This window comes from Oncorhynchus gorbuscha, linkage group LG17, assembly GCF_021184085.1.
Source record: "Oncorhynchus gorbuscha isolate QuinsamMale2020 ecotype Even-year linkage group LG17, OgorEven_v1.0, whole genome shotgun sequence".
Taxonomy (NCBI): domain Eukaryota; kingdom Metazoa; phylum Chordata; class Actinopteri; order Salmoniformes; family Salmonidae; genus Oncorhynchus; species Oncorhynchus gorbuscha.
Genome location: NC_060189.1, coordinates 21,852,980 through 21,880,489, shown reverse-complemented (window position 1 = coordinate 21,880,489; position 27,510 = coordinate 21,852,980). Strand labels below are relative to the sequence as shown.

General features: G+C 41.0%; 2 protein-coding genes across 6 annotated transcripts in view; both read right to left on the bottom strand.

Annotated features, from left to right (window-relative positions):
• The window catches only part of LOC124002251 (pleckstrin homology domain-containing family G member 3-like), a 63,294-nt gene extending 55,285 nt beyond the window's left edge, over positions 1-8,009 (bottom strand). For 3 of the 5 annotated variants that reach the window (XM_046309620.1, XM_046309621.1, XM_046309619.1), the window contains exon 1: positions 7,740-8,006. The gene's annotated coding sequence lies outside the window, so the exon portion shown is untranslated. Of the gene's footprint in view, positions 1-7,739 lie in introns of all 5 variants that reach the window. The other 2 variants (XM_046309622.1, XM_046309618.1) reach the window with 2 other exon arrangements.
• A 3,945-nt stretch (positions 8,010-11,954) lies between these two features.
• Positions 11,955-23,699, bottom strand: spint1a (serine peptidase inhibitor, Kunitz type 1 a). The gene is made up of 11 exons (XM_046309616.1): positions 23,562-23,699; positions 22,778-23,245; positions 20,276-20,433; positions 19,901-20,042; positions 16,938-17,108; positions 16,815-16,856; positions 16,068-16,196; positions 15,588-15,638; positions 15,272-15,442; positions 13,133-13,192; positions 11,955-12,808 (listed from the first exon to the last, which is right to left on the bottom strand). Exons 2-11 carry the CDS (start codon positions 23,184-23,186, stop codon positions 12,621-12,623), a joined length of 1,521 nt encoding a protein of 506 aa, XP_046165572.1. The 5' UTR covers positions 23,187-23,245; positions 23,562-23,699; the 3' UTR covers positions 11,955-12,620.
• Between the last annotated feature and the right edge of the window lie 3,811 nt (positions 23,700-27,510).

Genomic DNA, 27,510 nt, shown 5'->3' with positions numbered 1-27,510 from the left:
GTGTCTGAACTATAAAAACATGAGTCTAAGAAATATAAATCAATTTACATTCTGTGTTACAGCCAGCTATCAAATTAGGTAACAGGTGCTACATCTAGAAATAATTTCAGTGAATGAAAGGCTGTAATTATTTTTTTTAAGGTTCCTAAAGCTTCAAGCCTCTTCAAAAAAATACCCTTTGACCAAGTACAGCCAATTGATTTTGAAGTGGAGGACTTCACCAAGATTGTTCATGTCTAAGGCAAGACTTTGAACTCCTCCCCCAGTGCACTGAGCAAGTCCACTTCAGACAGATCTGGAACCATGACCTCAGAGCTATACCAGCTGAAAGAGCACACTAAATCTCCAGTGGTGGAAAAAGTACCCAAAATTGTCATACTTGAGTTAAAGTATAGATACCTTAATAGATATTTACTCAAGTAAAAGTCAGCCAGTAAAATACTACTTGAGTAAAAGTGTGGCTTTAAGTATACTTAAGTATCAAAAGTAAAATGTTTAAATCACTTAATTCCTTATATTAAGCAAAGCAGATGGCACCATTTTCTTGTTTTTAAAATTTACAGATAGCCAGGTTCACACTCCAACACTTAAAGATAATTTCCCAAAGATGCATGTGTTTAGTGAGTCAACCAGGTCAGATGCAGTAGGGATGGCCACGTGTTCTCTTGATAAGTGTGTGAATTTTACAATTTTCCTGTCCTGCTAAGCATTCAAAATGTAGAGTACTTTTGGTTGTCATGGAAAATATGGGAAAAAAGTACAACATTTTCTTCAGGAATGTAGTAAAGTACAGATACCACAAAAAACTACTTAAGTAGTAATTTACACCACTGCTAATCTCTCAGAACCCTTACTGGTCAATGAGTGACTAGACAAGAAATAAGGGCTCAAAAGGTAGTCCATTAAAACGCCAGATCCACAAAATATTTTAAATAAAACACAAAATCAGAGAAAACACTTGAATGGAAAAATAACGTTTATAAAAGGATATTCTGGCACGAACAAGGTCAACACAGTAATACAGATTTACTGCATTTTAAACTTATATACCTCATTATCCATCATCACATTTGCTGAGTTATGAAAACTGTAAAGTCAGAATCAAAACTTCCTTGAAATCCTTAGGTAACCACTAGCCAGGCTGACAGTTATGTGGTGTTGGCCATTTGTGCTGAAGCCAGCCTTCTTTACACACAAATGGAGAGCATTTGTTCCCACAGCTGATAAGTGTGTTAGCCGCAACCTGAACCTCCCTTCTGGAGATCTGGAGCTTGTTCTCTAAGTGGACACAGATGCCACCATGGATAATCTGATGGTGCTTAAATTAAAGCTGCAATAGATCACTTGGTCTGTAATACCCCTTTCATCGAAGCAGATGATACCCCTTGTTCCTGTGATCTTATAGGTTTTTCCTGATCCAGACTGCCAGAGTTTAAATTCCAACAGGAACCTTTTTCTAACAAATGACAAAGTTGTTATAGGCAGATGTTGCCATGAGATTATAGACTGTGCTCAGTTGAAGAGAGAAGGGGAATTCAAGTTGGGTCATTGTGTCCAATGCCCCACCCTAAACGTACACAAACCATAACAAAAGACTGACCCCATCCTCCCTGTACTTCAGACCCAAAGCCTGGAATTCTTGACTGAACGGCTCCTTGGGGAGAGATTTGATTACTATCTGGGGAATATAATTCACCACTGACAGCTCCCAGTGTTACTAGGGAAGTGAAACTTTGAACTAACAGAGGGCAGACTATGGAGGGTAGTAAGAGAAGCCCAGACCTCTCCTCTGGGGAGACAAGCCACACTCTGGGAAGATCTCAATTGCATATTCTTCACGTCCCCTCACAGTCTTATCAAAACCCATTGGATGAGAAAGCCAGAGGTACCTCCCCTCTGACCTTCTCCGCCAAAGGGTTTTGAGAAAGAGACTCAGAGAGAGAGGACGCGAGGAGTAAGCAATTGAGATCTTCCCTCTCTGGAGAGGGTTACACAGAGGGTACAGAAAGGAAGTGACATTTAACCAACCAGTGAATTTCCTAGAGTGCCACAGATAACAATTATATTGCATTTGAACCCTAAGGAATCATTTGGTATGTCTTACTGACTTTTTTTCCCCTTTTTTCTTTTTTTAACCTTTATTTAGCCAGGCAAGTCAGTTAAGAACATATTCTTATTTTCAATGACGGCCTGGGAACAGTGGGTTAACTGCCTGTTCAGGGGCAGAACGACAGATTTGTACCTTGTCAGCTCAGGGGGTTTGAACTCGCAACCTTCCGGTTACTAGTCCAATGCTCTAACCACTAGGCTACGCTGCCGACTCAGTAGTGCCTGGGGGAGGTTTCCATCAGAGATAACGAAAATGTGAATAACGGCTAAATCGGATGGTGAAATGATTGTACTTTTTGCTACCTCCGCATCAAGAACAATTTCCATGCTGCATATGTATAAGATGAGTGTGCCTTGTCATTCCTGTCTAGACTCAGCTGCCCAATCATGCAGAGAAGCCTGCTCCCCATTACATGCAACAGCTAACTTGGCAAATGAACTGCTTCTGGGTGCGACATGAATCAAAGAAGCATTAAGATAGCGAGCAGGCTAGGAATAGTGTCGTAGAATGTAAGCTGCTCCACCCCACAGTGAGCGAGAGACCACATAACATTCTCTGTCCCCAGACAGTCTACCCAACAAAACTCAAGGGATTCTGGGAATACTAAACAAGGCTCCGGGATGTCCTCATTCAGACAGGACACTGTCAGGTGTTTATATTCAGAAAGTGAATAATAGAAATCTAATTGAGCTGACTGACGTCCAGGTCTAAATATTTTCCAGTGGTAGCACTGTCCATCTTGTCGACCCCTCTTAGCCATAGACATTAAACCAGTAAATAGTGATAGGAATATGTGGAGGATGTCAGCCCTATGGAAAAATCCCAATGGTGCATAAAGTCTGAAATATTTCCATTTGAAGCGTGCTATAATTGTAGAATGGCACCATAAAACACTTAGGATCAAGTGTCCCCTTTCCCCACATTACTCCTGCACTATGACCCTGACATAGCCCACAAGAAACAAACAGCCTTTCATTCATTGGAGAACACAATTAACCAGACACTCCACTTCAATTAAACCAGCTCATTCTAGAATAGCATCTCCGCAACCTCTGACTCACAAGACATTTAACATATGAATTCTTCACTTTTGGCAGCTTTGTAATTAAAATTCAGAGCATGCTGCCGAAATGGGCCGATAAAAGATCTGTCCCTCAACGCCCGTGAAGATCGTGCAATGTGTGGGCACAGAACTTACACATTTGAGTCCTTTAGCAGATGCTCTGATCCAGAGCGACTTACATTAGTGCATTCATGTTAAGTTAGCTAGGTGAAACATATCACAATCGTAGAAAGTAGTGACGTGACAAATGGAAAAATTCAGATAAAACTATAAGAAAAAAGGGTTTGGGTCTCAGTGTGTATTTTTCAGATGCTTAAGCATTGCACCCTTACTGTACCTCAATTCCACCTAACAAATGTTTACACCCCCTAGAAGCAAGCACATTTTCCCACAGTTATAAAAGGTGATTTAGAATGGTCAATTAAAATACATAGGTGAAAAGTGGCATCTCCTTCATTGGCTATTGACAAGTTATAACCTTACTTCCAGTGCATTCGGAAAGTATTCAGACCTAGACTTTTCCCACATTGTTACGTTATAGCCTTATTCTAAAATGCATTAGTTTTTCCCCCCTCAATAATGACAAAGCAAAAGAAATGTTTGCTAATAACACAAAAAATAAAATCTCATTTACATAAGTACTCAAACCCTTTACTCGGTACTCTGTTGAAGCACCTTTAGTAGGAATTACAGCCTCGAGTCTTGGGTATGACGCTACAAGCTTGGCATACCTGTATTTGAGGAGTTTCTCCCATCCTTCTCAGCGGATCAACTCGAGCTCTGGCAGGGTGGATGAGGAGCATCACTGCACAGTGGGTTCCCGAGTGTCGCAGCGGTCTACGGCACTGCATCTCATTGCAAGAGGCATCACTACAGTCTCTGGTTCAAATGCAGGCTGTATCATATCCGGCCATGATTGGGAGTCCCATAGTGCGGCGCACAAGTGGCCCAGTGTTGTCCGGGTTTTGCAGTCTTTGTAAATAAGAATTTGTTCTTAACTGACTTGCCGATTTAAATAAAAAAATATAAATGTAGGTCTCTCCAGAGATGTTTGATGGGGTTCAAGTCCGGGCTCTCGCTGGGCCATTCAAGGACATTCAGAGACTTGTCCCGAAGTCACTCCTGCATTGTCTGGGCTGTGTGCTTAGGGTCATTGTCATGTTGGAAGGTGAACTGTTAACCTGCTCAGGACCTCAGACTGGGTCTTCATCAAGGATCTCTGTACTTTGCTCTGTTCACCCTTCCCTCAATCCCGACTAGTCTCCCAGTCCTTGCCACTGAAAAACATCCCTACAGCATGATGCTGCCACTCCCATTCTTACCGTAGGGATGGTTCCAGGTTTCCTCCAGACATGACACTTGGCATTCAGGCCAGAGTTCAACCTTGGTTTCATCAGACCAGAGAATCTTGTTTTTCCATGGTCAGAATCCTTTAGGTGCTTATTGGCAAACTCAAAGTGGGCTGTCATGTGCTTTTTACTGAGGTGTGGATTCCATCTGGCCACTCTACCATAAAGGCCTATTTGGTGGAGTGCTGCAGAGATGGTTGCCCTTCTGGAAGGTTATTCAATCTCCAGAGGAAATCCAGAGCCCTGTCAGAGTGACCATGGGGTTCTTGGTTGGCCCTTCTCCCCCCGATTGCTAAGTTTGGCCAGACAGCCAGCTCTAGGTATAGTCCAAACTTCTCCATTTGAGAATGTTGGAGGCCACTGTATTTTTGGAGACCTTCAATGCTGCAGAAATGTTGTGGTACACTTCCCCAGATATGTGCCTCGACACAATCCTGTTGTCTCAGAGCTCTACGGAGAAATCCATCGACCTCATGGCTTGGTTTTTGTGCCGACATGCACTGTCAATTGTGGGACCTTCTATATAGACTGGTGTGCCTTCTCAAATCAAGTCCAATTAATTGAATTAACCACTGGTGTACTCCAATCAAGTTGTAGAAACATCTCAAGGATGATCAATGGACACAGGATGCACCAGACCTCAATTGAGTCTCATAGCAAAGGGTCTGAATACTTACATAAGGTGTTTCAGGTTTATTTATTTTTATACATATTGCACACACCAAAACAATTTACAAAAAAAAGGTTTTTGCTTGATCATTTTGGTGTATTGTGTGTAGATTGATTAAATTATTTTTTTAAATCTTCAATTTTAGAATAAGGCTGTAACGTAACAAAATGTGGGAAAAATGGAATCGGGTCTAAATACTTCCCGAAAGTACTCAATATAGTTTAGATGTCAATTTAAGCCAATCCATTTTGTTTGGCCCCATAGTTACACAACCAACCAACCCAGAAATAGTAGGAATATTTCAGACTCATCTCAAAGTTGCACTACGCAGAAATAACACCGCCATTTCCTGGTTGCTAAAACAAATAGGTTAGCCTAATTTCAGTTTGTGACTAGATAAGCTAGTATAGTGTAGAGAATCATTGTACCATCTAAACTGCTGTGAAATACACTGAACACAAATATTTAAAATAAAATAGTTTTTTTTTTTAGTTACAGTTCATAAGGAAAATCAGTCAACTGAAATACATTAGGCCCTAATCTACAGACTTCACATGACTGGGAATACAGATATGCATCACAGATACAAAACAAAAAAATACCAGAAAAATGATGACCATTTGCCTCATGCAGTGCGACACATCTCCTTCAGCTAGAGTTCATCAGGCTATTGTTTGTGGCCTGTGGAATGTTGTCGCACTCTTCAATGGCTGTGCGAAGTTGCCGTCACTTGTCAATCCAGAGCATTCCAAACATGCTCAACGGGTGACATGTATGGTGAGTGCAATTCATGTATGAACTGGGACATTTTCATCTTCCAGGAAGTGTACAGTGTGACATTATGTTGTGTGACAAAACTATACATTATAGATTGGCCTTTTGTCCCCAGCACAAGGTGAACTTGTGTAATGATCATGCTGTTTAATCATCTTCTTGATATGCCACACCTGTCAGGTGGATGGATTATCTTGGCAAAGGAGAAATGTTCACTAACAGGGATGTAAGCTTTATGTGCGTATGGAAATAGTGGGATCATTTATTTCAGCTCATGAAACATGGGACCAATACTTTACATGTGGTGTTTATTTTTGTTCAGTGTATATTTTCCATAACCTAAAATATTGTTGTTTCAAATGTTTGATGCTGGTCTACAAACCCAAAAGTAAGACAAAAGCAAAAACCTGAACGGGAAACATAGAAATAGGGCACATAGAACTTATCTACAGCTTCTTAGACTTGCTTTCAAGTAGAATGATAGGAATGTGAGTTATACTGTATTATTATTATTATTATTATTATATCTGCGTAAATTTGGTCAGGTTGCATACTGCCACTAAGTCTCAAAATAGCAATCTATTTTTTTTGTTGACATTTAGTCTCCCAGGAAACTATCCAGGAAAGGTGATCTCTGCAGCTGTTCAAAGTTCAGTCATAGAATGTTCTTTTTTTAGAACATACATAAATTATCAGTACCAAAATGTACTCTTAGCAGGGATCTATGCTTTTAGCCTGACTCAGTAGATTTAAAGAATTATGACGGTTTTATATTATAAGTCATTTAATGGTCAGTGCAATCCAGAATCCTTAGGACATCCCTACCCTAAACCCCAACCCTTACATGCTGACCAGACCAGACACGTCGTAGGCGCGAGCGTCGCAAAATAAATTTAGAAATCGATGTTAATCGAATATTGCACCCACACTGCTAACGAACATCTGCGATGCCAAGGGCTAAAATATAACTCCTTTCTATTTGACACAGATCATATCTTGTCATACATGTTTTAATGCTTTTCGACCTGTCCCCAAATTATTGTCATTGGTGGTTCAGTTTCTTTTGACATTTTAACGTGCTTGTCGTGATCGCGTTGGTATAGGGGGACAGAATAAACGTATGCACGATAGCGCACGCGCGCAGCCGGTTTGGGTTCCGTGTTACACATTTCAACTTCAAAAAGGGTAGGGAAGTTCCAAGGATCTCAGATAGCACAGTTATTTAATCCACATGGAATTTGACTAAATATCCACATGCAACAGCAGGTCCACCTGCCTAGCAATACAGTAGGCTACCCTGTTGAAGTAGGGGAGTTTAATGGATATTTGACACTGCCATATCATGGACAGGAGCCCTAACTCGAACATGTTAAAGAAATACAAATCCTAATATACCTATAGGCGACTTTTGTCATTTCAATAGTAAAGGAGCGGTGTGTTTTTTATAGCCTAGATAATACAACATAGCTATTTTACCTCATCCTGTCAAAACAGGTTGAAATATTTCACGTGTTGTGGTAGATTCTGGGTGAAAATAGTTTCAGAGCAGTGAGGAACGTCTCGAGACGCAGATTTACCAAATCAATTACGGCTTTGACTGAATAAATTGATAGGCGCTACACCACAACGCGGCATGAACTCTTGAAGAAAAGCAGTGTTGTATCGACCATGCATGTACTTCATGTTGTGTAGGCTTTTCATAAGGAAATTCGAGTCGAACAGTCGGATTCACGAATGTTTCCCCGGTTATTAAAGTTCATTACAAACACTTACCAAATGTTTGAGTATGTAGTCGTCTGTCTGTGAACCTCTGAAAGTGTAGGTCTAGTTTTTCTGTAGACTATAATTTCGGTTTTAGTTTTCCATAGATTAACTCACATTGTCAAACACATAAATCCTCCGCACAAGCCCAGTTGTCCTCTACTGACTCTACAACTGAGCCGAACACATATCAAAGTACAGCGAGCAATGGGTCAAAGACCGCCTACTTCCAAAGCACGCAATCTAATCGAGAGGTAGAATTTGCTAGCTCAAACTGTCTAATTAAAGTTGGCTATAAAACAGCAGGCCAATTCTGATTTTTAGTTCACTAATCAGTATTTTGACCAATCAGATTAGCTCTAAAACAAAGATCTGATTGGTCAAAAGACCAATAAGTGTGTGTGTGGGGGGATCAGAATGTGCTGTTTGTCTGGTTTATACTGCCTCAAATACTGTCATTATTTGCCTCAAAGGGTGAGTGAATAATATCTCTGAATTTTTTCTTTATTGAAATAAATTAGTCATTTTTCAGGTCATCACTGGGCATCTGGAAAAATGTCCCAAATTCAAGTTTCTGCCAACCCCCTTTATTCAAATAAACACGAGCAAATATTTAAACTCAGCTCTTATCAAATATTTAAACTCAGCTCTTATCAGCCCATTGTAAAATGACAAACTTTAGAGCAAATTCAAAATCTTTCTTCCTCTCAATTGTGTGGATTCCTCCCGAGGGCCTAGTCAGCCAACATGACAAGCTTATAAACCGCTATCACACACCATCACAGTCGTACAATCTATTGATGAGGGTCTCCGGCCACTACACTGTCAAAGGTCCCTACAAAGAATGGCAGACAGATAACTGGAGTGAATTAATTGAAGAAACTGTTCACTTGTGGCAAGTAATAAAGGTAGACTACTAAACTCTGTATTCCCCTCACAAGTCCCATTTTACTATCAATGTCAATCACCTCACGTGTAAGACTTTCTTCTATTGATAAACATCACAGAGGCTGCTGCTGAGCTAACCTTCATGATGTTGACTGAGGATGGCCGGTCCTAAAATGGACATCTTGCCAGCAGGGACTGTATTACATGGATAATTATGGGGGAAATGGTTTGGGATGCTCTGGATTGACATGTATGACGGAAACTTCGCACAGCCATTGAATAGGAGTAGGACAACATTCCACAGGCCACAATCAACAGCCTGATCAACTCTATCCGAAAGAGATGCGTCGTGCTGCATGAGGCAATATCAGAAGTCTATGTTTTGCAGTGAAGTGTCAAAGAGTAATTTTATTCCATTGTGACTGAGCAGTAGTCAATGTAAAGTCAATATTTCCATCTGCTGGTAATGGTTGGGTAATGCATGGGAATAACAATATGCTGTAATGCAGGGCTCTCCAACCCTGTACTTGGAGAGCTACCCTCCTGTAGGCTTTTGGTCCAAACCCAGTTGTAATTTACCCAATTTAGCTTATCAACCAGCTAATTAATAGTGTGCTAGATTAGAGTTGAAATGAAAATCTACAGGACGATAGCTCTCCAGGAACAGGGTTGGAGAGCACTGCGAGCAGGGTTGCAAAGGAGGGTATACAGTGGGCATCATATATATTTACCCCCCCCCACCCCCTTGGGTTCCTTCACATTTTATTGTTACAAAGTGGGATTAAAATGGATTTCCCATTTTTTAATCTACACAAAATACTCCGTCAAAGTGGAATTTTTTGAGGAACATTTCTTACAAAATAATCAAAAATGAAACATTAATACCTAGATTTTAAAAGTATTTGTCCCCCTGAGTCAAAACATGTTAGAAATACCTTTGGAAGAAATTACAGCTGTGAGGCTTCCTGGATTAGTCTATAAGAGCTTTGTACACCTGGATTGTGCAATATTTCTTCAAGCTCTGTCAAGGTGTTGGGTGTCCTAGCTAGATAGCAAATTTCATGTCTTGACATAAAAACAATCTAACTGTAATTCTGAACTCTGGAACATTCACTGTCTTCTTGGTGAGCAACTTCAGTGTAGATTTGGCCTTGTGTTGTAGGTTATTGTTCTGCTGAAAGGTGAATTCCTTTCCCAGTGTCTGGTGTAAAGCAGACTGAAGCAGGTTTTCCTCTAGGTTTTTGCTTGTGCTTAGCTCCATCCTGTTTATTTTTATCTTGAAAAAAAACTGTAATATCTTTGTAATAGCCTTGTGTTGTAGGTTATTGTTCTGCTGAAAGGTGAATTCCTTTCCCAGTGTCTGGTGTAAAGCAGACTGAAGCAGGTTTTCCTCTAGGTTTTTGCTTGTGCTTAACTCCATCCTGTTTATTTTTATCTTACATTAAAAACTGTAATATCTTATGTTTCACCGAGTTGTGGCTGAACGACGACATTAAGAACATACAGATGTCGGGTTATACACTATATCAGCAGGACAGAACAGCAGCCTCTGGTAAGACACGGGTGGGGGGGGGGGGCGATTCATAGTTGTAAACAATAGCTGGTGCACGATATCGAAGGAAGTTTCAAGGTTTTGCTCACCTGAGGTAGAGCATCTCATGATAAGCTGGTGACCACACTATATACCACACTAGTTTTCATCTGTATTTTTCATAGCTGTCTACATAGCACCACAGACCGAGGCTTGCACTAAAACCGCACTCAATGAGCTGTATTCTGCCATAAGCAAACAGGAAAACGCTCATCCAGAGGCAGCGCTCCTTGTGGCCGGGGACTTTAATGCAGGGAAACTTAAATCAGTTTTACCTCATTTCTATCAGCATGTTAAATGTGCAACCAGGGGAAAAAAACTCTAGACCAACTTTACTCCACACACAGCTCTCCCTCGCTCTCCATTTGGCAAATCTGACCATAATTCTATCCTCCTGATTCCTGCTTACAAGCTAAAATTAAAGCAAAAAGCACCAGTGACTCGGTCTATAAAAAAAGTGGTCAGATGAAGCAGATGCTGAACCACAGGACTTTTTTGCTAGCACAGGAATTCATCCGATGACATTGAGGAGCACACCACATCAGTCACTGGCTTTATCAATAAGTAAATCGAGGACATCGTCCCTACAGTGACTGTACGTACATTCCCCAACCAGAAGCCATGGATTACAGAAAACATTCGCACTGAGCTAAAGGGTAGAGCAGCCATGTTCAAAAAGCGTGACTCAAACCCGGACGATAAGAAATCCTGCTATGCCCTCCGACGAACCGTCAAACAGGAAAAGCGTTAATACAGGACCAAGATCGAATCGTACTACACCGGCTCCAATGCTTGTCGGTTGTGGCAGGGTTTGCAAACTATTACAGACTACAAAAGTGAAGTACAGCTGAGAGCTGCCCAGTGACATAAGCCTACCGCTGCTACCGCTTGCCATGCGGTAGCAGAGAGAAAAGTCTGACTATGGTGGCTAGAGTCCTTGACAATTTTTAGGGCCTTCCTCTGACCTGTTGTATTAGGCGCACATGACAAATAAACTTTGATTTGGGTTGCATCACTGCCTGTATGGCAACTGCTTGGCCTCCGACTGCAAGGCAAATCAAACTGTATTAGTCACATGCGCCGAATACAACTGGTGTAGACCTTACAGTGAAATGCTTACTTATGAGCCCCTGACCGACAGAGGGTAGTGCGTACGGCCCAGTACATCACCGGGGCCAACCTTCCTGCCATCCAGGACCTCTATACCAGGCGGTGTCAGAGGAAGGCCCTAAAAATTGTCAAGGACTCCAGCCACCATAGTCAGACTTTTCTCTCTGCTACCGCATGGCAAGCGGTACCAGAGCACCAAGTCTAGGTCCAAGAGGCATGTCTAAACAGTTCTACCCCCAAGCCATAAGACTCCTGAACAGCTAATCAAATGGCTACCCAGACTATTTGCACTGCTGCTACTCTCTGTCATCTATACATAGCCACTTTAATAACTCTACCTACATGTACATCATTACCTCAATTACCTTGACACCAGTGCCCCTGCACATTAACATAGACTCTGTACCAGTACCTCTGTATATAGCCCCGCTATTGTTATTTACTGCTGCTCTTTAATGATTTGTTATTACTGGTATTTTCTTAAAACTGCATTGTTGGTTAAGGGCTTGTAAGTAAGCATTTCACTGTAAGGTCTACACCTGTTGTATTCATGATTTGATTCTGGGAACAGCATTTTATTTAGGATTTGAGCACTAATGGTAAAAGAGAACTACATACAAAAGTGTTAATGATACAAGTTGAATATATAAAGAGTATATTTTCCCATAACATGTGACCACCATGATGAGGCACAAACTCACTGTTTTCCCCTCTTCCGTTTCCTTCTGAAATATCAGTTTTAATAATCACAAAATAAACTATAAAAGTACAATAACTTGCTCTAACTTCTACCAGTTAAGACAAAGGGTGTCAATAATGTACAATATATTTCCAGCAACACATATCTTTTTTAAATGCCTGAAATATGATAAAACACAATAAGATGAATAACAAATCAATAGTTAGTTAGCAATATTGGAATGTTTTCATCTCCCACACTATTCCAACAGTTTACATGAAGTCAGATTTGTGGATTTAATTGTAGGACCGTTATACCCGGAGTGCAGGATTGCTGACCAACAATCTAAATTCTGACAGGTTACTGCAAGGAAGACAAAAAGGCAAGTGTAGTTTTGAATAATTTCTGCCACTTGTTTTCCTGAGTGAAGTCAAACTCTAATAAACATTCTTAGGCCTATATTACAACAATAAGGTAAAGGTCTTATCAAACAAACAGGACTATATTTGGGGAAAATAAAACATACTGGTACACAAAAAGGTTCACATAAAATCAAATATTGATCTGAATTCATGCAATGATGATAGCTTGCATCTAGGCAGCTTCCGGGGGCAGAGGTTAGGGGTCAGATGGGCTTGGTGGTGGTGTTGTAGACCAGGCGCTCTGTGTCCTCCCTGGTGTAGACCTGGGAGCCATTGACGGGTACCCGCTGGCGCCGAGTCTGCTCCTTCTTGCCCTTCATGAAGCAGTAACACAGAACTACCAGCAGTATTATGATGGCCAGGCCAAGCAGTGCAGCTATCACTATGATTCCTGAGAGAGGATGGGCATGAGAGAGACACACACACACCAGTAAGTCAATAACTATATGAAAGGATCCTGCATGTGTGGGGAAGCAAAAACTGGACAGACCGACAATCAATCATGTGCAACAATCACAGTGTTTGAGTAAAGTGAGGAAAATGTGCAGGGAAAAACACATCACAAGATCTTTGTGACCAGCTTTGACCCCCAAGGCCCTTAAACTTGACGGGGTGCAATAATTGGTTTTAAAAAGGATTATTGTCAGGGTGTCTTTTCCATGGAGTCCTGACGGGCCAAAGGCTCCATCTTGCAGAATAAAGAAGAGCTAATTACCTACATGGCCGTCAGTGTCCTGGTATTCATATCGGTTCGTTATTTCAAAGATGTCCTTTTCTGAACACATGGTAGGGAAAAGAGACAAGTCAGTTGTTACACAGCTACAGTATTGTTGATACACACAATGTAGTGGTGCTGACATAGAGTATGTTCCTATCTCTGAAACATTTCATTATTATGATCTCAAAGGGTAATATAACAGTTAGGGATGCACAATATATCAGTAAGCATATTGGAATCAGACAATATTAGCTAAAAATGGCAACATCGGCTCTATGTATAGTTTGCCGATATGCAAAACCGATGTCAAAGCTCACATGCATACCTGTATAACGTAGGTAGATGACGTAATGACGCATTCCTAACCTAGCCCACAATGTCTGCTGTGTGGATGTATTTTAAAGTTTCAAAGGAAGATGACAAAAAAGGCCAAATGCAACATTTGTGCTGCTATTATTTTCTGAGGGGAGAAAGTGCATCACCCCCAGACATTCAGCGACTATTTAGGACAAAAGCAGAAAAAAACTAAGCGCACTTTTCCAACTACGAAACAAGTTCAAGTCGGTCACTCATTTGAATGAGTAAGAAAAATTTCCGCGAGACAACTCAAAGGCGAAATCCATTAACGCCAAGATAATGGCATTCATTGCCCATGACAATAAATCGATCTCTGTGGTGGATGTTGGCTTTCGCCGACTGGTCGAGCACCTCGAGCTCCGGTACACACTAGCAAGTAGGCGCCATTCTACAGATGTTGCCCTACCGGTGTTACACAGTATTGTTGAAACGCACATCCATGAGCTACTTGCTAATAGGCTGCTATTAGCTTCACGATTGACATTTGGACCAGCGACGTCAGCCCCATCAGCATGCTGAGTCTGACAGCACAGTGGGTCGACGAGGATTTTGTACTGAGAAAAGCCGTATTGCATGCTCAAGAAGGTGCTGGTTCTCATACTGCTGCTGCTATTTCAATGGCATTTGAGAACATGTTTGAAATACCCAAGAACAAAGTACACGCTGTGCTACGCGATAATGCACGTAACATGACAAAGGCTTTGGAAGAATGCGGAGTCGCCAGTTTGACCATGCATGGCACACACGCTGCAACTGGCTGTGAACGAAGGTGTTTTGGCCCAACGCAGCCTATCTGAAACAGTGGCAACAGGTAGGAAGATAGTGGGTCATTTTAAACACTCACAGCTCGCATACAGCCGCCAGCAAGCAATACAGAGGCAGCTTGGAGTGAAAACGAAAAGGCGTAAGCAAAACGTTTCCACCAGATGGAACAGCACTTTTTACATGGAGAGCCTGCTGGAACAAAAACAGGTGCTGTTAGCTCCATTGGAACAACCGACTTGAGAAATAAGATCAAAAACTGTGTCTGCAGCAGACGTGATACCCTCTGTCATGGCATTGAAACGCCTGCTCAACAAAACTGCCCACACAGACCGTTGGGTTAAAACTTACAAAAGTACTCTACTAGAGGCTGTGAACAAGTGATTCGGTGGCATTCACTCTGAGCCTCTTTACTGTGTCACCACCATGCTAGGTACAAGCAGACAAGAAACAGGGTTTCCGTGAAATGCTAGACAGCTGGACAAGATGAACATGGACACAGGGACAGTGCGCACTGAGGAAGAGAGGCCACGGACAGACAGAGCTGAAACTTCATTGCTTGACATGTATAATGAAATCCGGGTTGAGAATGAAACGACTGAACAAATGATCAACGAAACAGCACAGCAAGTAAGTGAAAGAAATTGGCTTTGATGATGTTTTACTGGTAATGGGGACATACTGTACGTGGTCAGTGTGTGTGTGTGTGTGTGTGTGTGTGTGTGTGTGTGTGTGTGTGTGTGTGTGTGTGTGTGTGTGTGTGTGTGTGTGTGTGTGTGTGTGTGTGTGTGTGTGTGTGTGTGTGTGTGTGTGTGTGTGTGTGTGTGTGTGTTTCAACTATTTAACTGTACTAGAATGCCTAAAAGGCCACATTTTTTTAAATATCGGTATCGTTTTTTTTGGCAAGTAAAATATTGGATATCGGTATCGGCTCAAAATTCCATATCGGTTTATCCCTAATAACAGTGCAACAATTTTGAAAATCAGTTGAAAGTGTAGAATCAGTTTAAAACCTACCTGTTACCAGTTTACAGGTACTCATACAAGCATCCTCAGTGTCAAATCTGTTCTCATTCCCGTAGCAGCCGCCATAGTTGAAACGGAAGCACTTCTGGTAGACAGGGTTGTAGTACCACTTGGTAAAACTCTCCCGACAGTTTCCTGTTTTGGGGTGCTCCGTGCAGCGAACTGTGGTTGAAAGAACGTGTGTGAGAGATCAGCGTTCGTAAGGAGAGCCAGAGTAGGGGTAGGCACCATATGTGATCAGTTAACTCAACAACAAAATCCGAGATTATTCCTGTTATGAACATGTCTCAAAACAGTAAAACTCAACCTTTCTGTTCATCCACAGGAATTTGCAGTAGAATCTGGAAGTTATTATTCACTGATGAAAGGAAGAAAACAAGAGTTAAAGGGTTACTTCTGGTTTTTGGCAATAAAGACATTTATCTACTTCCACAGCGTCAGATTAATTCATTGATACCATTTTTATATCTCTGCATCCAGTTTGAAGGATGTTAGAGGTAGTTTTGCAAGCCAATTCTAACTAACATTAGCGTTAACGCTAGTTAGCAACTTCCGTCAAACTGTTCGCAGAGAATGGTATCCACAAGTTCATCGGACTCTGGGGAAGTAGATCAAGGGCTTCATTGCCAAAATACCGAAGTATCCCTAAAGCAACATCACATGACAACAACTGAGCACCCCAATAGTTTCACTTCATGACTGCACTTGTAATGTAAGGTCAGTGGTAAGGTAAGGCCAATGCAGTGTTGTATGTAAATTAGGGTTGGTTTGCATAGCCGGTACTTACAGTCCTCACAGTTCTCCTCATCTGAGCCGTCGCTGCACTGCTGCTCCTTGTCACACTCCAGGCCTCGGTCAAGGCAGCAGCCGTTGGTGCAGGAGAACTGGCCTGACCCACAGGGTACTCCACACACCTCTAAAACACAACAACACACACAGGTGAACTGGGGACCTCACACACCTCTAAACATAATACGCAGGTGAACAGGGGACCTATCACACCTCTAAACATAATACACAGGTGAACTGGGGACCTATCACACCTCTAAACATAATACACAGGTAAACTGGGGACCTATCACACCTCTAAACATAATACACAGGTGAACAGGGGACCTATCACACCTCTAAACATAATACACAGGTGAACAGGAGACCTATCACACCTCTAAACATAATACACAGGTGAACAGGAGACCTATCACACCTCTAAACATAATACTCAGGTAAACTGGGGACCTATCACACCTCTAAACATAATACACAGGTGAACAGGAGACCTAACACAACAACACAGAGGTGAGCAGAAGAGGTGAGGTAAAAGTGACTTTTAGATTCACCTTATAGGATACAGAAGTAATACAGGTAACTGATACGTCTCAATAGATATGCATCAGTCAACAGATAGTTCAAATATACATATATTTGCCGTATGTCAATGACTGGGGAGGCATAGCCAAAACGCTGGAGCTTACAAGTACAGCTACTTTCTATAGTCATACACCTGAGGACGATAAATGTAAGTCAGTCTTACCTCTAGGGGCTGGAAGTGGTCCAGTTCGACCTCTGTGAATAACTACAAGAAAGGAAACACCAATCAACCAACCAATCTTCTCAAAGACTGTTCTCAGAAAAACAAGAGGGATCTGTATAGTACCTGACACACCATCACAGGCGTTGGCACACTCCTGGAGGGAGAGGTAGTTGTTAAGGTTCTCTCTGCAGCCCCCAAACAGGAACTCCTCACACCTCTCTGAGGCAGCATTGTAGTGCCAGCGGGGGAAGGATCCGCGACAGGGACCCACCTTCTTGGGGACCATGCAGTGATCTGAAGGTTGAAGCATCAGAGAGTGGCTATTAGATATAACTGGCGATTAGATATAACATTATGTAATAAAACAATACACACGTCACGTGAATGTAATTTTATGTTGTGGTTCAGTGGTGGAAGCCCAGACAGAATCATGTGTAACACTTTTTGGGGAAAAACATTGCTCATAAACTGCTTACATAATCAATCATTTAGTCAAACAGCTCATTACCTCATGTGCAACACTTAATTATTTTTACATTTTCTTATAAACATAACTCATAACATAGAAGTTAAACATACCTTCGAATAAAAAATTACAAAATTGTGTAAAATATTAGAGAGCCAGTCAATATTTTATTTATTTTATCTTTAATTCTGCATTGTTGGAAAAGGACCCGTAAGTAAGCATTTCACCGTGACTCTACACCTGTTGTTTACAAAGCATGTCACAAATAAAATGGTATTTTTGATTGGACCTGATGTGTCAAATATAAAAAAGCTAAGTAACTTTCCCTAAAACCAGGCCTACTTCATCCACTGAAAATACATGTGGATGGACTGGCTTGTGAACAGACATGTGGTAAACCCAAAGAAAGCAGACATAACTGTCAGAGGAAGTGGTTTCACTTGTGCAACGCAAAGCTGTGTGCCTCACGACAAGCTAGTGGATGCATCGGGACTACCCTGCATTACATTACCCAGCCATTCCGTCATTACAACATGACTGGGTTAATTGAGACATTAAAAATAACATTAGGTACAGAACCATGTGTGTACCACAGTCAATGTAAAACACTAATAGCCATTCACAGTACATATATTTTGCTGAGAGGGGTTTCATGTTGTCAGGGTATCTTTAATTGTGATTCTACTAGCATGTTCATTGTAATTCATACAGCATTAACGCATGCAGCCATTTAGCTGTACGTGTTGTGTGACTCGGATCAGGGGTCACTATGCATTGGCCTTTCCACAGAGGAACATTCCTAACACCATTCAGTAGAGACTAGTTAATGGGTAACTGGATCAATGAATGGTTAATAGTCTCTGCTCAGTCTGTTAAGACTGGACCAACATGCTCCAAATTGTATAACTGACTCAGAAATAACTTCAAAGTGTTTGAGTAACAAGAGTCTGTATTTAGAGTGCCATGACATTAAAGGAGTTTGCGTGAGTTTGTGAAACCCAAGCTGAAACCAGACAGACTGGTTAAGGGGGAGGGCAGGGTAGGAAGGAAAGAGGGAGCAGAGTGTGAGGGAGGGAAATCCCCACAGCTTTCCTGACTTCCTGTGTCTGCTGATAGCCCAGGAAAAGTGTCTATCCATTCCATACACATTCATGTAACTGGGCATGGCAGAGAAAACCCTTCCAATTGTCTGATTCCTAAGTATTCCCTGTTACCCTATCATGAACAGCCAGGCAGCACTGTTGATCAACCAAGTATCTACCAAGTGTGATAATGAGTTGTCATCCTGTTATGAGCCAAAACGGTCATTCTTGGAGGACATATGGGCTTTTCAGTCACTCACAGCCATGGAGTAAACAGCTACTAGGAAAAGAAGAATACTAAGCTGTTGTATCTGGCGATTGAGCCCACATATAGATGTACAAGCTGAGACAAATCTACTTATGAATGTGCTTTCTGAAATCTGGAAATGTTGATTTCATTCTACGGGAATCAAAGGAGCTTGCCTGGACAGGTCTTTTTGACAGTATTCTCATGCCATGTCACGTGGCATGAAAAGTAGATGAGTTGATTACAACAAGACTTGATATCATAATCAACTTAAACCAGTACAACCGATAAGAGTCATCAGCAAGCATTTGAAAGTCATAAAAATGAGTAATGAACTTAACATACCACATACACTGAGTGCAGAAAACATTAGGAACACCTTCCTAATATTGAGTTGCACCCCCTATTGCCCCCAGAGCAGCCTCAATTCATTGGTGCATGGACTCTACAAGGTGTCGAAAGTATTCCACAAGGTCGTTGACTCCAATGCATCCCACAGTTGTGTAAAGTTGGCTGGATGTCTTTTGGGTGTTGGACCATTCTTGATATACACAGGAAACTGTTGTGAGTGAACAACCCAGGAGTGAAAAACGCAGTAGCGTTGCAATTATTGACACACTCAAACTGGTGCGCCTGGCACCTACTACCATACCCTGTTCAAATGCACTTAAATATTTTGTCTTGCCCATTCACACTCAATGGCACACATACACAATCCACGTCTCAATTGACTCAAGGCTTAAAACTCCTTCTTTAACCTGTCTCCTCCCCTTCATCTACAGTACACTGATTGAAGTGGATTTAACAAGTGATATCAATAAGGGATCAAGCGTTCACCTGGATTCACCTGGTCAGTCTATGTCATTGAAAGAGTTCCTGATGTTTTGCACACTCAGTGTATACTTGTAATCGGGTATTTCTTTTTCACATAAAAATTCCAACTGCAGAGTCAGTTCCCTCAGTTTAGAAGGAAAACATTTAAGTGGCATCGCATTCACTTGCATTATGCGTTCAGTGACCAATATGGTCAGAAGGGCATCAGTCCTTCTCACCTCAATGTCAAAGTTTCTCATAGTATTTCCACATTGTCCCTACTCCAAACATGACAGATCACTCGGATGTAGACCACTTCAAAGATCATTGTCACTTTAGATTGATTTCATACACAGGCAACGAACTGTATATAAATGCATTGAAATTCAATAAATACAGCATGTCCCTTCACCCTCAAAACAACTGTGTTAAACTGTGTAGCTTTGCAGGTGTTTCACATATACTTTCGTATACTCACTCTCAGACTGCTCAGGGGTGAGCACAAGGACAGTGATCTGGGTTTGGTCGGACTGCCCACTGGAGTCTGTGACGGTCAGTTGGAACTTGTACACTCCAGACGCCAGGTTGGACACGATCACCTGGTCTTTAAATGTAGTTTTCTAGGAGACAAGGAAAGAAAATGTATCAATGTTTTCTTGTGTGGCAGAACATTGAAAATAGAGAAGCTTTAATTGTGATCCTCATCCTCTGGTGTTCCCAGGGTGACCTGTTCTTCTCATGTATTTTTACACAGTGAAAGAGCAATCACCATTAACTCTGATCAGGTAAATGCCCCAAACATCCCAATAAAGCCTGACCAGTGCTCCCTGATGGCCCAGTCATCATCGCCCACCTCAATGACAGCGGAGGTGTTCCCTGACACTAGGTGCCACTGGTACGTGACAATATCGTGGTCGTCCTTGCTCTCGTTGCCATTCAGAGTTAAACTTTCCTGGGGCTGCACCACTCTGTCCGGACCTCCATTGGCCTCTGGAGGATTGTCCACTTCACCTGGAAGTTGAATACAACCTTCATCACGTTCAATACAACATATTCATACTGAACATACATGCAGCTTTAAGATATACCGTTAGGTTAAAGATACAAAGATCATTTGGCTGGTTGAAATTTGAATAGGTTTCATTTTCTTGAAGGGTTTTGAGTGTCAACACATTAACAACATAAGGTTCAGGAAATCAATTTGTTTGGTGGTGCTCATGCCCAGTTGCTAACTACATCCTGTTGATATACATTATTCACTCAAGTCTGCAATCCATTACTTGACTCACAGCACAATACCAATCTCCCCTGTAAGCAGCTTTCTCAGCAGCAATGAGGTGAAAACTGAAACCTCAGACTGTGACAAGGGACCTTATAATGAGCCATAGAATAAGCCCTATATTGAGCCATGGCGTGTGTGGGTAATGCTCTTCTCTAAGCAGGTGGTTTCACCTCCTCTGGAGATAAAGGACCTGTCTGTTGTGATTCAAACCACAGACAGTCCAAGTGTAGTGCGTTGCTTTCTCTGCTCATAATAATATAGCTAAATGGTATGTGTGTTCATGTTCCTTTAGTAAGCAGTTCAATGGAGACATGAAGTTCATTGGAGACTTAATTAGTTAATTTGATGAGTGTCTATGTTGTGATGTGTGAGAGTGATACCTGGGTCTCCCGTTTCAACCTGGACTCTGGGGTAGACATAACATAGTAAATGTAAATCCGGGACACTCCGTATGGTATGTATTCATTTGTGGATGTCCATTATCTATTTCGTTTGTTTTAGGAATTACAATTTGTATGACATGTTACGAATTGAAATTTGTACATGTTACAAATTGCAAAGACAATACCAAATATAACATATACTAATTTGAGTATCCCAGTTCCAATTCATCCCAAAGGTGTTCGATAGGGTTGAGGTCAGGGCTATGTGCAGGTCAGTCAAATTCTTCCACATCAATCCCAAAAAACTATTTCTGTTTTGACTTCACTTTGTGCACGGGAGCATTGTCATGCTGAAAAAGGAAACTGTTGCCACAAAGTCAGAAGCACAGAATCGTCTAGAATGTCCTTGAATGCTATAGCATTAAGATTTCCCTTCACTGAAAGTAAGGGGCCTAGTCCGAACCATGAAAAACAGCCCCAGACCATTATTCTTCCTCCTCCAAAATGTACAGTTGGCACTATGCAGTCGGGCAGGTAGCGTTCTCCTGGCATCCGCCAAACCCATCGCGTGAAGCGTGATTCATCACTCCAGAGAACGTGTTTCCACTGCTCCAGAGTCCAATGGCGGAGAGCTTTACAAAACTCTAGCCGATGCTTGGCATTGTGATCTTAGGCTTGTGTGCGGCTGTTCGGCCATGGAAACCCATTTCATTAAGCTCCTTGACAAACAGTTATTGTGCTGATGTTGCTTAAAGAGGCAGTTTGGAACTCAGTAGTGAGTGTTGCAACCGAGGAAAGACGATTTTTACACACTACAGCACTCGGCAGTCCTGTTCTGTGAGCTTGTGTGGCCTAACACTTTGCGGCTAAGCCGTTGTTGCTCCTAGATGTTTCCACTTCACAATAACAACACTTACAGATGACCGGGGCAGCTCTAGCAGGGCAAAAAAATGAAGAACTGACTTGTTGGAAAGGTGGCATCCTATGACGGTGCCACGTTGAAAGTCACTGAGCTCTTCAGTACGGGCCATTCTACTGCCAATGTTCAAATGTTTGTCTACGGAGATTTAATGGCTGTGTGATCGATTTTATACACCGGTCAGCAAAGGGTGTGGCTTAAATAGCAGAATCCACATACTTTTGGCCATGTAGTGCATCTTCTGACCAGGGGGAGTTTTCTTGAGAGCCCTGACGCTTTTGGAAGCATAAGGAAAGTGTCTTTCATACCAGCAAGAAATACTTTTCAAAGAACTAAAAGGTTAAATTCCTAAACACCTTTTTAGGGTTAGTGTACCCACACCACCATGTTCCCATGTTACTTTGTATATTAACAGAAGACAGAGGGACCACCTGTGCTAATTTAGCACGTGAACACCTGTGTGTGTACCTGAAAGCAGGCAGAAACGTGTTGTCACAGGCTGCAACTGGGATAAAGACAGTTTAAACAGTGCAGTAAATGTATATGTAGCATTTGTGAAATGATGATGTGATATGAAGTAAAGCTTTAGGTTCCTTGAACCATATTATGCATTTGAGAATAGATTCACGTTTATATGGAGTATTTGGCTGTTTTGGTTGCCAGAGCCAGTCTACATCTGAAAAGAGCATGTAAGGTCATTGGACCTAAATGTAATGGTAAGCCCTTTAAGGGTACATAGTGGGCAGTCTGAGACCAGTCTGCCTGTTTTACCTGGGAGGTTTTTTGTGGCCAGATCACTTTCATACACCACGTCTCTGATGTAGTTCAGGAATCCCTTCTTCCTGACAAATCGGCAGACGTACTGCTGCTTGTATAGACAGTCAAAGAGAAAGCATGACTTGATCATGCCCTCACCGGAGCCATTCTCCATGAAAGCGACATTACACTTGGGATCTTTGCAGCACGAGCGTATACAGTCATTGGTGCTCTCAACCTTCGGTTTAATGATGAAAGTCGCACCGTATTTCACCGAGTCATCCGTGTCGAGAACGAAATCTTCTCTGCCCTTTTCGAAACTGTCCAAGCACTGTTCCCCGAATGGCTGGGCCTCAGCGCGTACCAGGAAAACGATAAAGCACACCAAAGCGCCCAATAACAATCCAATTGGGAGAGTAGTCATTCTACAAAACAGTCCAGGAAAACTATTTCCCACAAATATAGGATAATCCAACAGATGACCTGAAAACAGAGCGATATATAGTCAACTTCAAATAACATATCATGGAATGCATTAACTAAATATACATTATCATTCAAATAAATAGTCGTAACATGATCTAAATAACATACAAAAACCATGCAGTCTATCTTTATACTATACACACACACACCAATCAATTGTATAGAAACGTTCAGGACTTTTGTATATCTCTGTTCCTCTGATTTCAAAGGTAAGAATTACGTCAAACATACAAATAAATAATCAAGATCCAACTCTTCTGTAACTTTATAGATTCATATTTGTTCAAAACAGCACTATAAATTAACGTGTCACCTGTAAATTCTGTATCTGTCGTCGATTATAAAGAAACAACCGAATATCTTTACAATTCACAGGTGTGTCACTCTCTCTCTTCGGGTACCTGTTACATACAGGAAGTGAAATCTACCCAAAGAGGTGACCGGAGGCGCAAAGCACATTGGCACTCCCATTTCGAGATGTGTCGGAGTAGAAGAAGACTTCACCAAACATAGGATTAATGAGTTGCTTGAATCTGTAGAGTAATGTATATTTAATTGGTTATCTAAATTTCCCAATTCGTTATTATTTATACGAGAGGACTTTAACATTACTATAGATAATTCAACTGATAGATGGCCCCCAGGTAGGCCAACGAATCAGAATTTGGGTTAAATATATATATTTTTATGGATAAATGTGATCTTACTGACATATGTAGAGAGAGGTTTCCATCTGACAGATCATTCACTTGGAGTAATAAGACAGGTTCCAGACTGTGTCTGAGACTTTTTTGCCCCACTGTATGTGGGAGGCAACATCCAATATTTTTTCCAACAGATATGATCAAAAAATGATTCCAATAAGGTATGACATAAGACACAACATCATGTTGAAACAGGTCACGTGTAGTTCTATTGTTGCTGTATGGACCAAAAGAAATTACATATCGTTCCTACTGATGAGTAAACAGGGGTAATCAAAGATAAATTCTGAGGGTCAGGTCTCGACATGTTCCTGAATAATAAAGCAACACCTGAGGGAATGGTATCTAAAATGACTGCAAAATCTTTAGGTGTTACAGGGATCTTGTAAAGTGATAAGAATTCCTCATAGATAAGTAAAAGACCCTCTGCATTTACGAGTTGGCTCACCAATAGGATATTGTTTTGGAACCAATATTCTACAATTTATTTTTGATTTTTTATACAATATCTCCTGATTATTCCAGATATAGGCTAATATCTGTGTGTAGAGAAATGATGCTTATAAATTAAGGACCATGACAAGAAAACCTGCCAATGAAAAGCAGAGTTTCACTGGAACTGTCAATATTATAATTGCAAACCAACATGAAGCTAAGGCCACCAAAATTAGAGAGTACATGATGAAGAAAACATTTCCACATAGAAGTGGGTGTTAGGAATTGTGTTATCCAATTGATCTCAATAGTATTATTAAAAGTAGAAAAGTCCCAGAAAATTCAGCCCACCATACTCATAAGTATTATTATTGTCCATTACAACAGTTTCCCTAACGTAATGGGTACTGTTTCTCAACAGAAAGTTGAAAAGCATCTGGTCTATCTCTTTGCTTATTTTACTGTCAAGATTAAAAAGATAGAGCAGTGTATGTTAGTTTAGAGATATCGTTAGAGATATGTTTGTTTCTTATGAAGCCAGACTGTGTGTCATCATTGATTGCATCCAGGACTTCTTTTTTTATTTTTTATTTAACCTTTAATTAACTAGGCAAGTCATTTAAGAAGAAATTCTTATTTACAATGACGGCCTACCGGGGAACAGTGGGTTAACTGCCTTGTTCAGGGTCAGAACGACAGATTTGAGATGAAAGCTGTTTCTCACTATTTCACTATGGCTTAAGTCATCAATCTAACAAAAAGGCAATATTTTATTGATGTAGTAGTGTCTCCCCCCCCCCCCCTAGAAAGCTATGACCTTTGGCTTTAACCTGGAATTGTTTATTTATGTCTGAGAGAAAAAAAACTGTTCAACCCATTATGATCTATTACACAATAAAAGTATGATAAAACATATGCAAATATGATAATATGATTAAAACTGTATGTATACAGCGGCAAAAAAAGTATGTGAACCCTTTGGAATTACCTGGACTTCTGCATAAATTGGTCATAGCATTTGATCTTATCTTCATCTAAGTCACAACAATAGACAAACACAGTCTGCTTAAACTAATAACACACAAACAATTATAAGTGTTCATGTCTTTATTTAACACACTGTGTAAACATTCACAGTGCAGGATGGGAAAAGTATGTCAACCCTTGGTTTTAATAACTGGTTGACCCTGCTTTGGCAGCAATAACCTCAACCAAATGTTTTCTGTAGTTGCGGATCAGACCTGCACAACGGTCAGGAGGAATTTTGAACCGATCCTCTTTTCAAAACTGTTTCAGTTCAGCAATATTCTTGGGAGGTCTGGTGTGAACTGCTCTCTTGAGGTCATGCCACAGCATCTCAGTCCAGTTGAGGTCATCTCAAACCATCTAAATTGGCTTGAGGTTTGGTGATTGTGGAGGCCAGGCCATCTGATGCAGCACTCCTACAGATTCAACCCTAAATCTATTCGGGACTGTCTGGAACCTGTTTAGATGGTTTGGGATGAGTTGGACCGCAGAGTCAAGGAAAAGCAGCCAACAAGTGCTCAGCATATGTGGTAACTCCTTTGAGACTGTTGGAAAAGCATTCCTCGTGAAGCTGGTTGAGAGAATGCCAAGATTGTGCAAAGCTGTCATCAAGTTAAAGGGTGGCTACTTTGAAGAAACTAAAATATAAAATATTTTTTAAATTTTATTTGTGATTTTGATTTGTTTAACACTTTTTTGGTTACTACATGATTCCATGTGTGTTATTTCATAGTTTTGATGTCTTCACTATTATTCTACAATGTAGAAAAATAGTAAAAATAAAGAAAACCCCTTGAATGAGTAGGTATGTCCAAACTTTTAGCTGGTACTGTATATACAGTGGCAAGAAAAATTATGTGAACCCTCATCTGGATTTCTGCATAAATTGGTCATGAAATCACTCTCCTTGTTCATATAGCCCTTACACAGCCTGGACACATTTTGATATCTCACAGGTCTATGAGAGCCAGAAATCTTGCTTGTTTGTAGGTGACCAAATACTTATTTTCCACCATAATTTGCAAATAAATTCATAAAAAATCCTACAATGTGATTTTCTGGATTTTTTTCTCTCATTTTGTTTGTCATAGTTGAAGTGTACCTATGATGAGATTTACAGGCCTCTATCATCTTTTTAAGTGGGAGAACTTGCACAATTGGTGGCTGACTAAATACTTTTTTGCCCCACTGTACCTACTTATTAACAAAATTATTCATAAATATTATCCTGCCAACCACTACATTAAGAAGTTTAAAAAGCTAAACTCAAATAGTACCTTCTGTAAGGACCACCCAGAAACAGTGTTATTATATCTTTGGCATTGTGTTCATGTAAAGAGGCTATTCCCAAGGGGTATGCGCAATGCTGTCGGTAGTACTCCAAATAAAAATGTGATTCACATTTTCAAACAGTCCATTTAGATTTTTCAACGGGGCTATATGTTTGGGTGATGTTTTTTTTCTCGCCTGAGTAGCCTCGTTTCACTACCCAAAATAAAATTAAACCATCTAGTGTTCAGCAAAATAACAACACAATGTCAAATACAGGTAGCCTCGTCAAATAATTAACATCCAATCAAATTAACCGTTACTCTCTTGCAGGAAACCTTCACTCTTGCGCACACATTTAGAAATGAAACATGACCATTTGAAAAATAAGCCATGGGAGTTTTTTAATCGAGAATCAAGACGGCTTTTGAGTAGTAAGACATGTATAAAAGCAACATATACCATTATTAAGAAGAGGCTAAAAGCATCTTATATGGTGAGCTACCGAGTGACTAGGACATGCAAGCCCCATACTATCGTGGAGGACTTCATTTTTCCTGCTACCGCAGATATGGCTGGGACAATGCTGTGGGAAAAGACACACAAAAAAACTATACAGGTGTGTTGGTATCTGTACTGATGGCACAGATACCAACACATAGTGGAGTGGTAACACGCGTGCAAGCAGTTACTCCCGACGCCACTTGGGTACACTGCAGCATCCACCCAGAGGCTCTTGCTGCCAAGGGAATACCTGACAGCTTGAAAAAAGTTTTGGACACAGTGAAAATTGTTATCTTTGTTCAAGTAAGGCCCCTTAACTCTCGT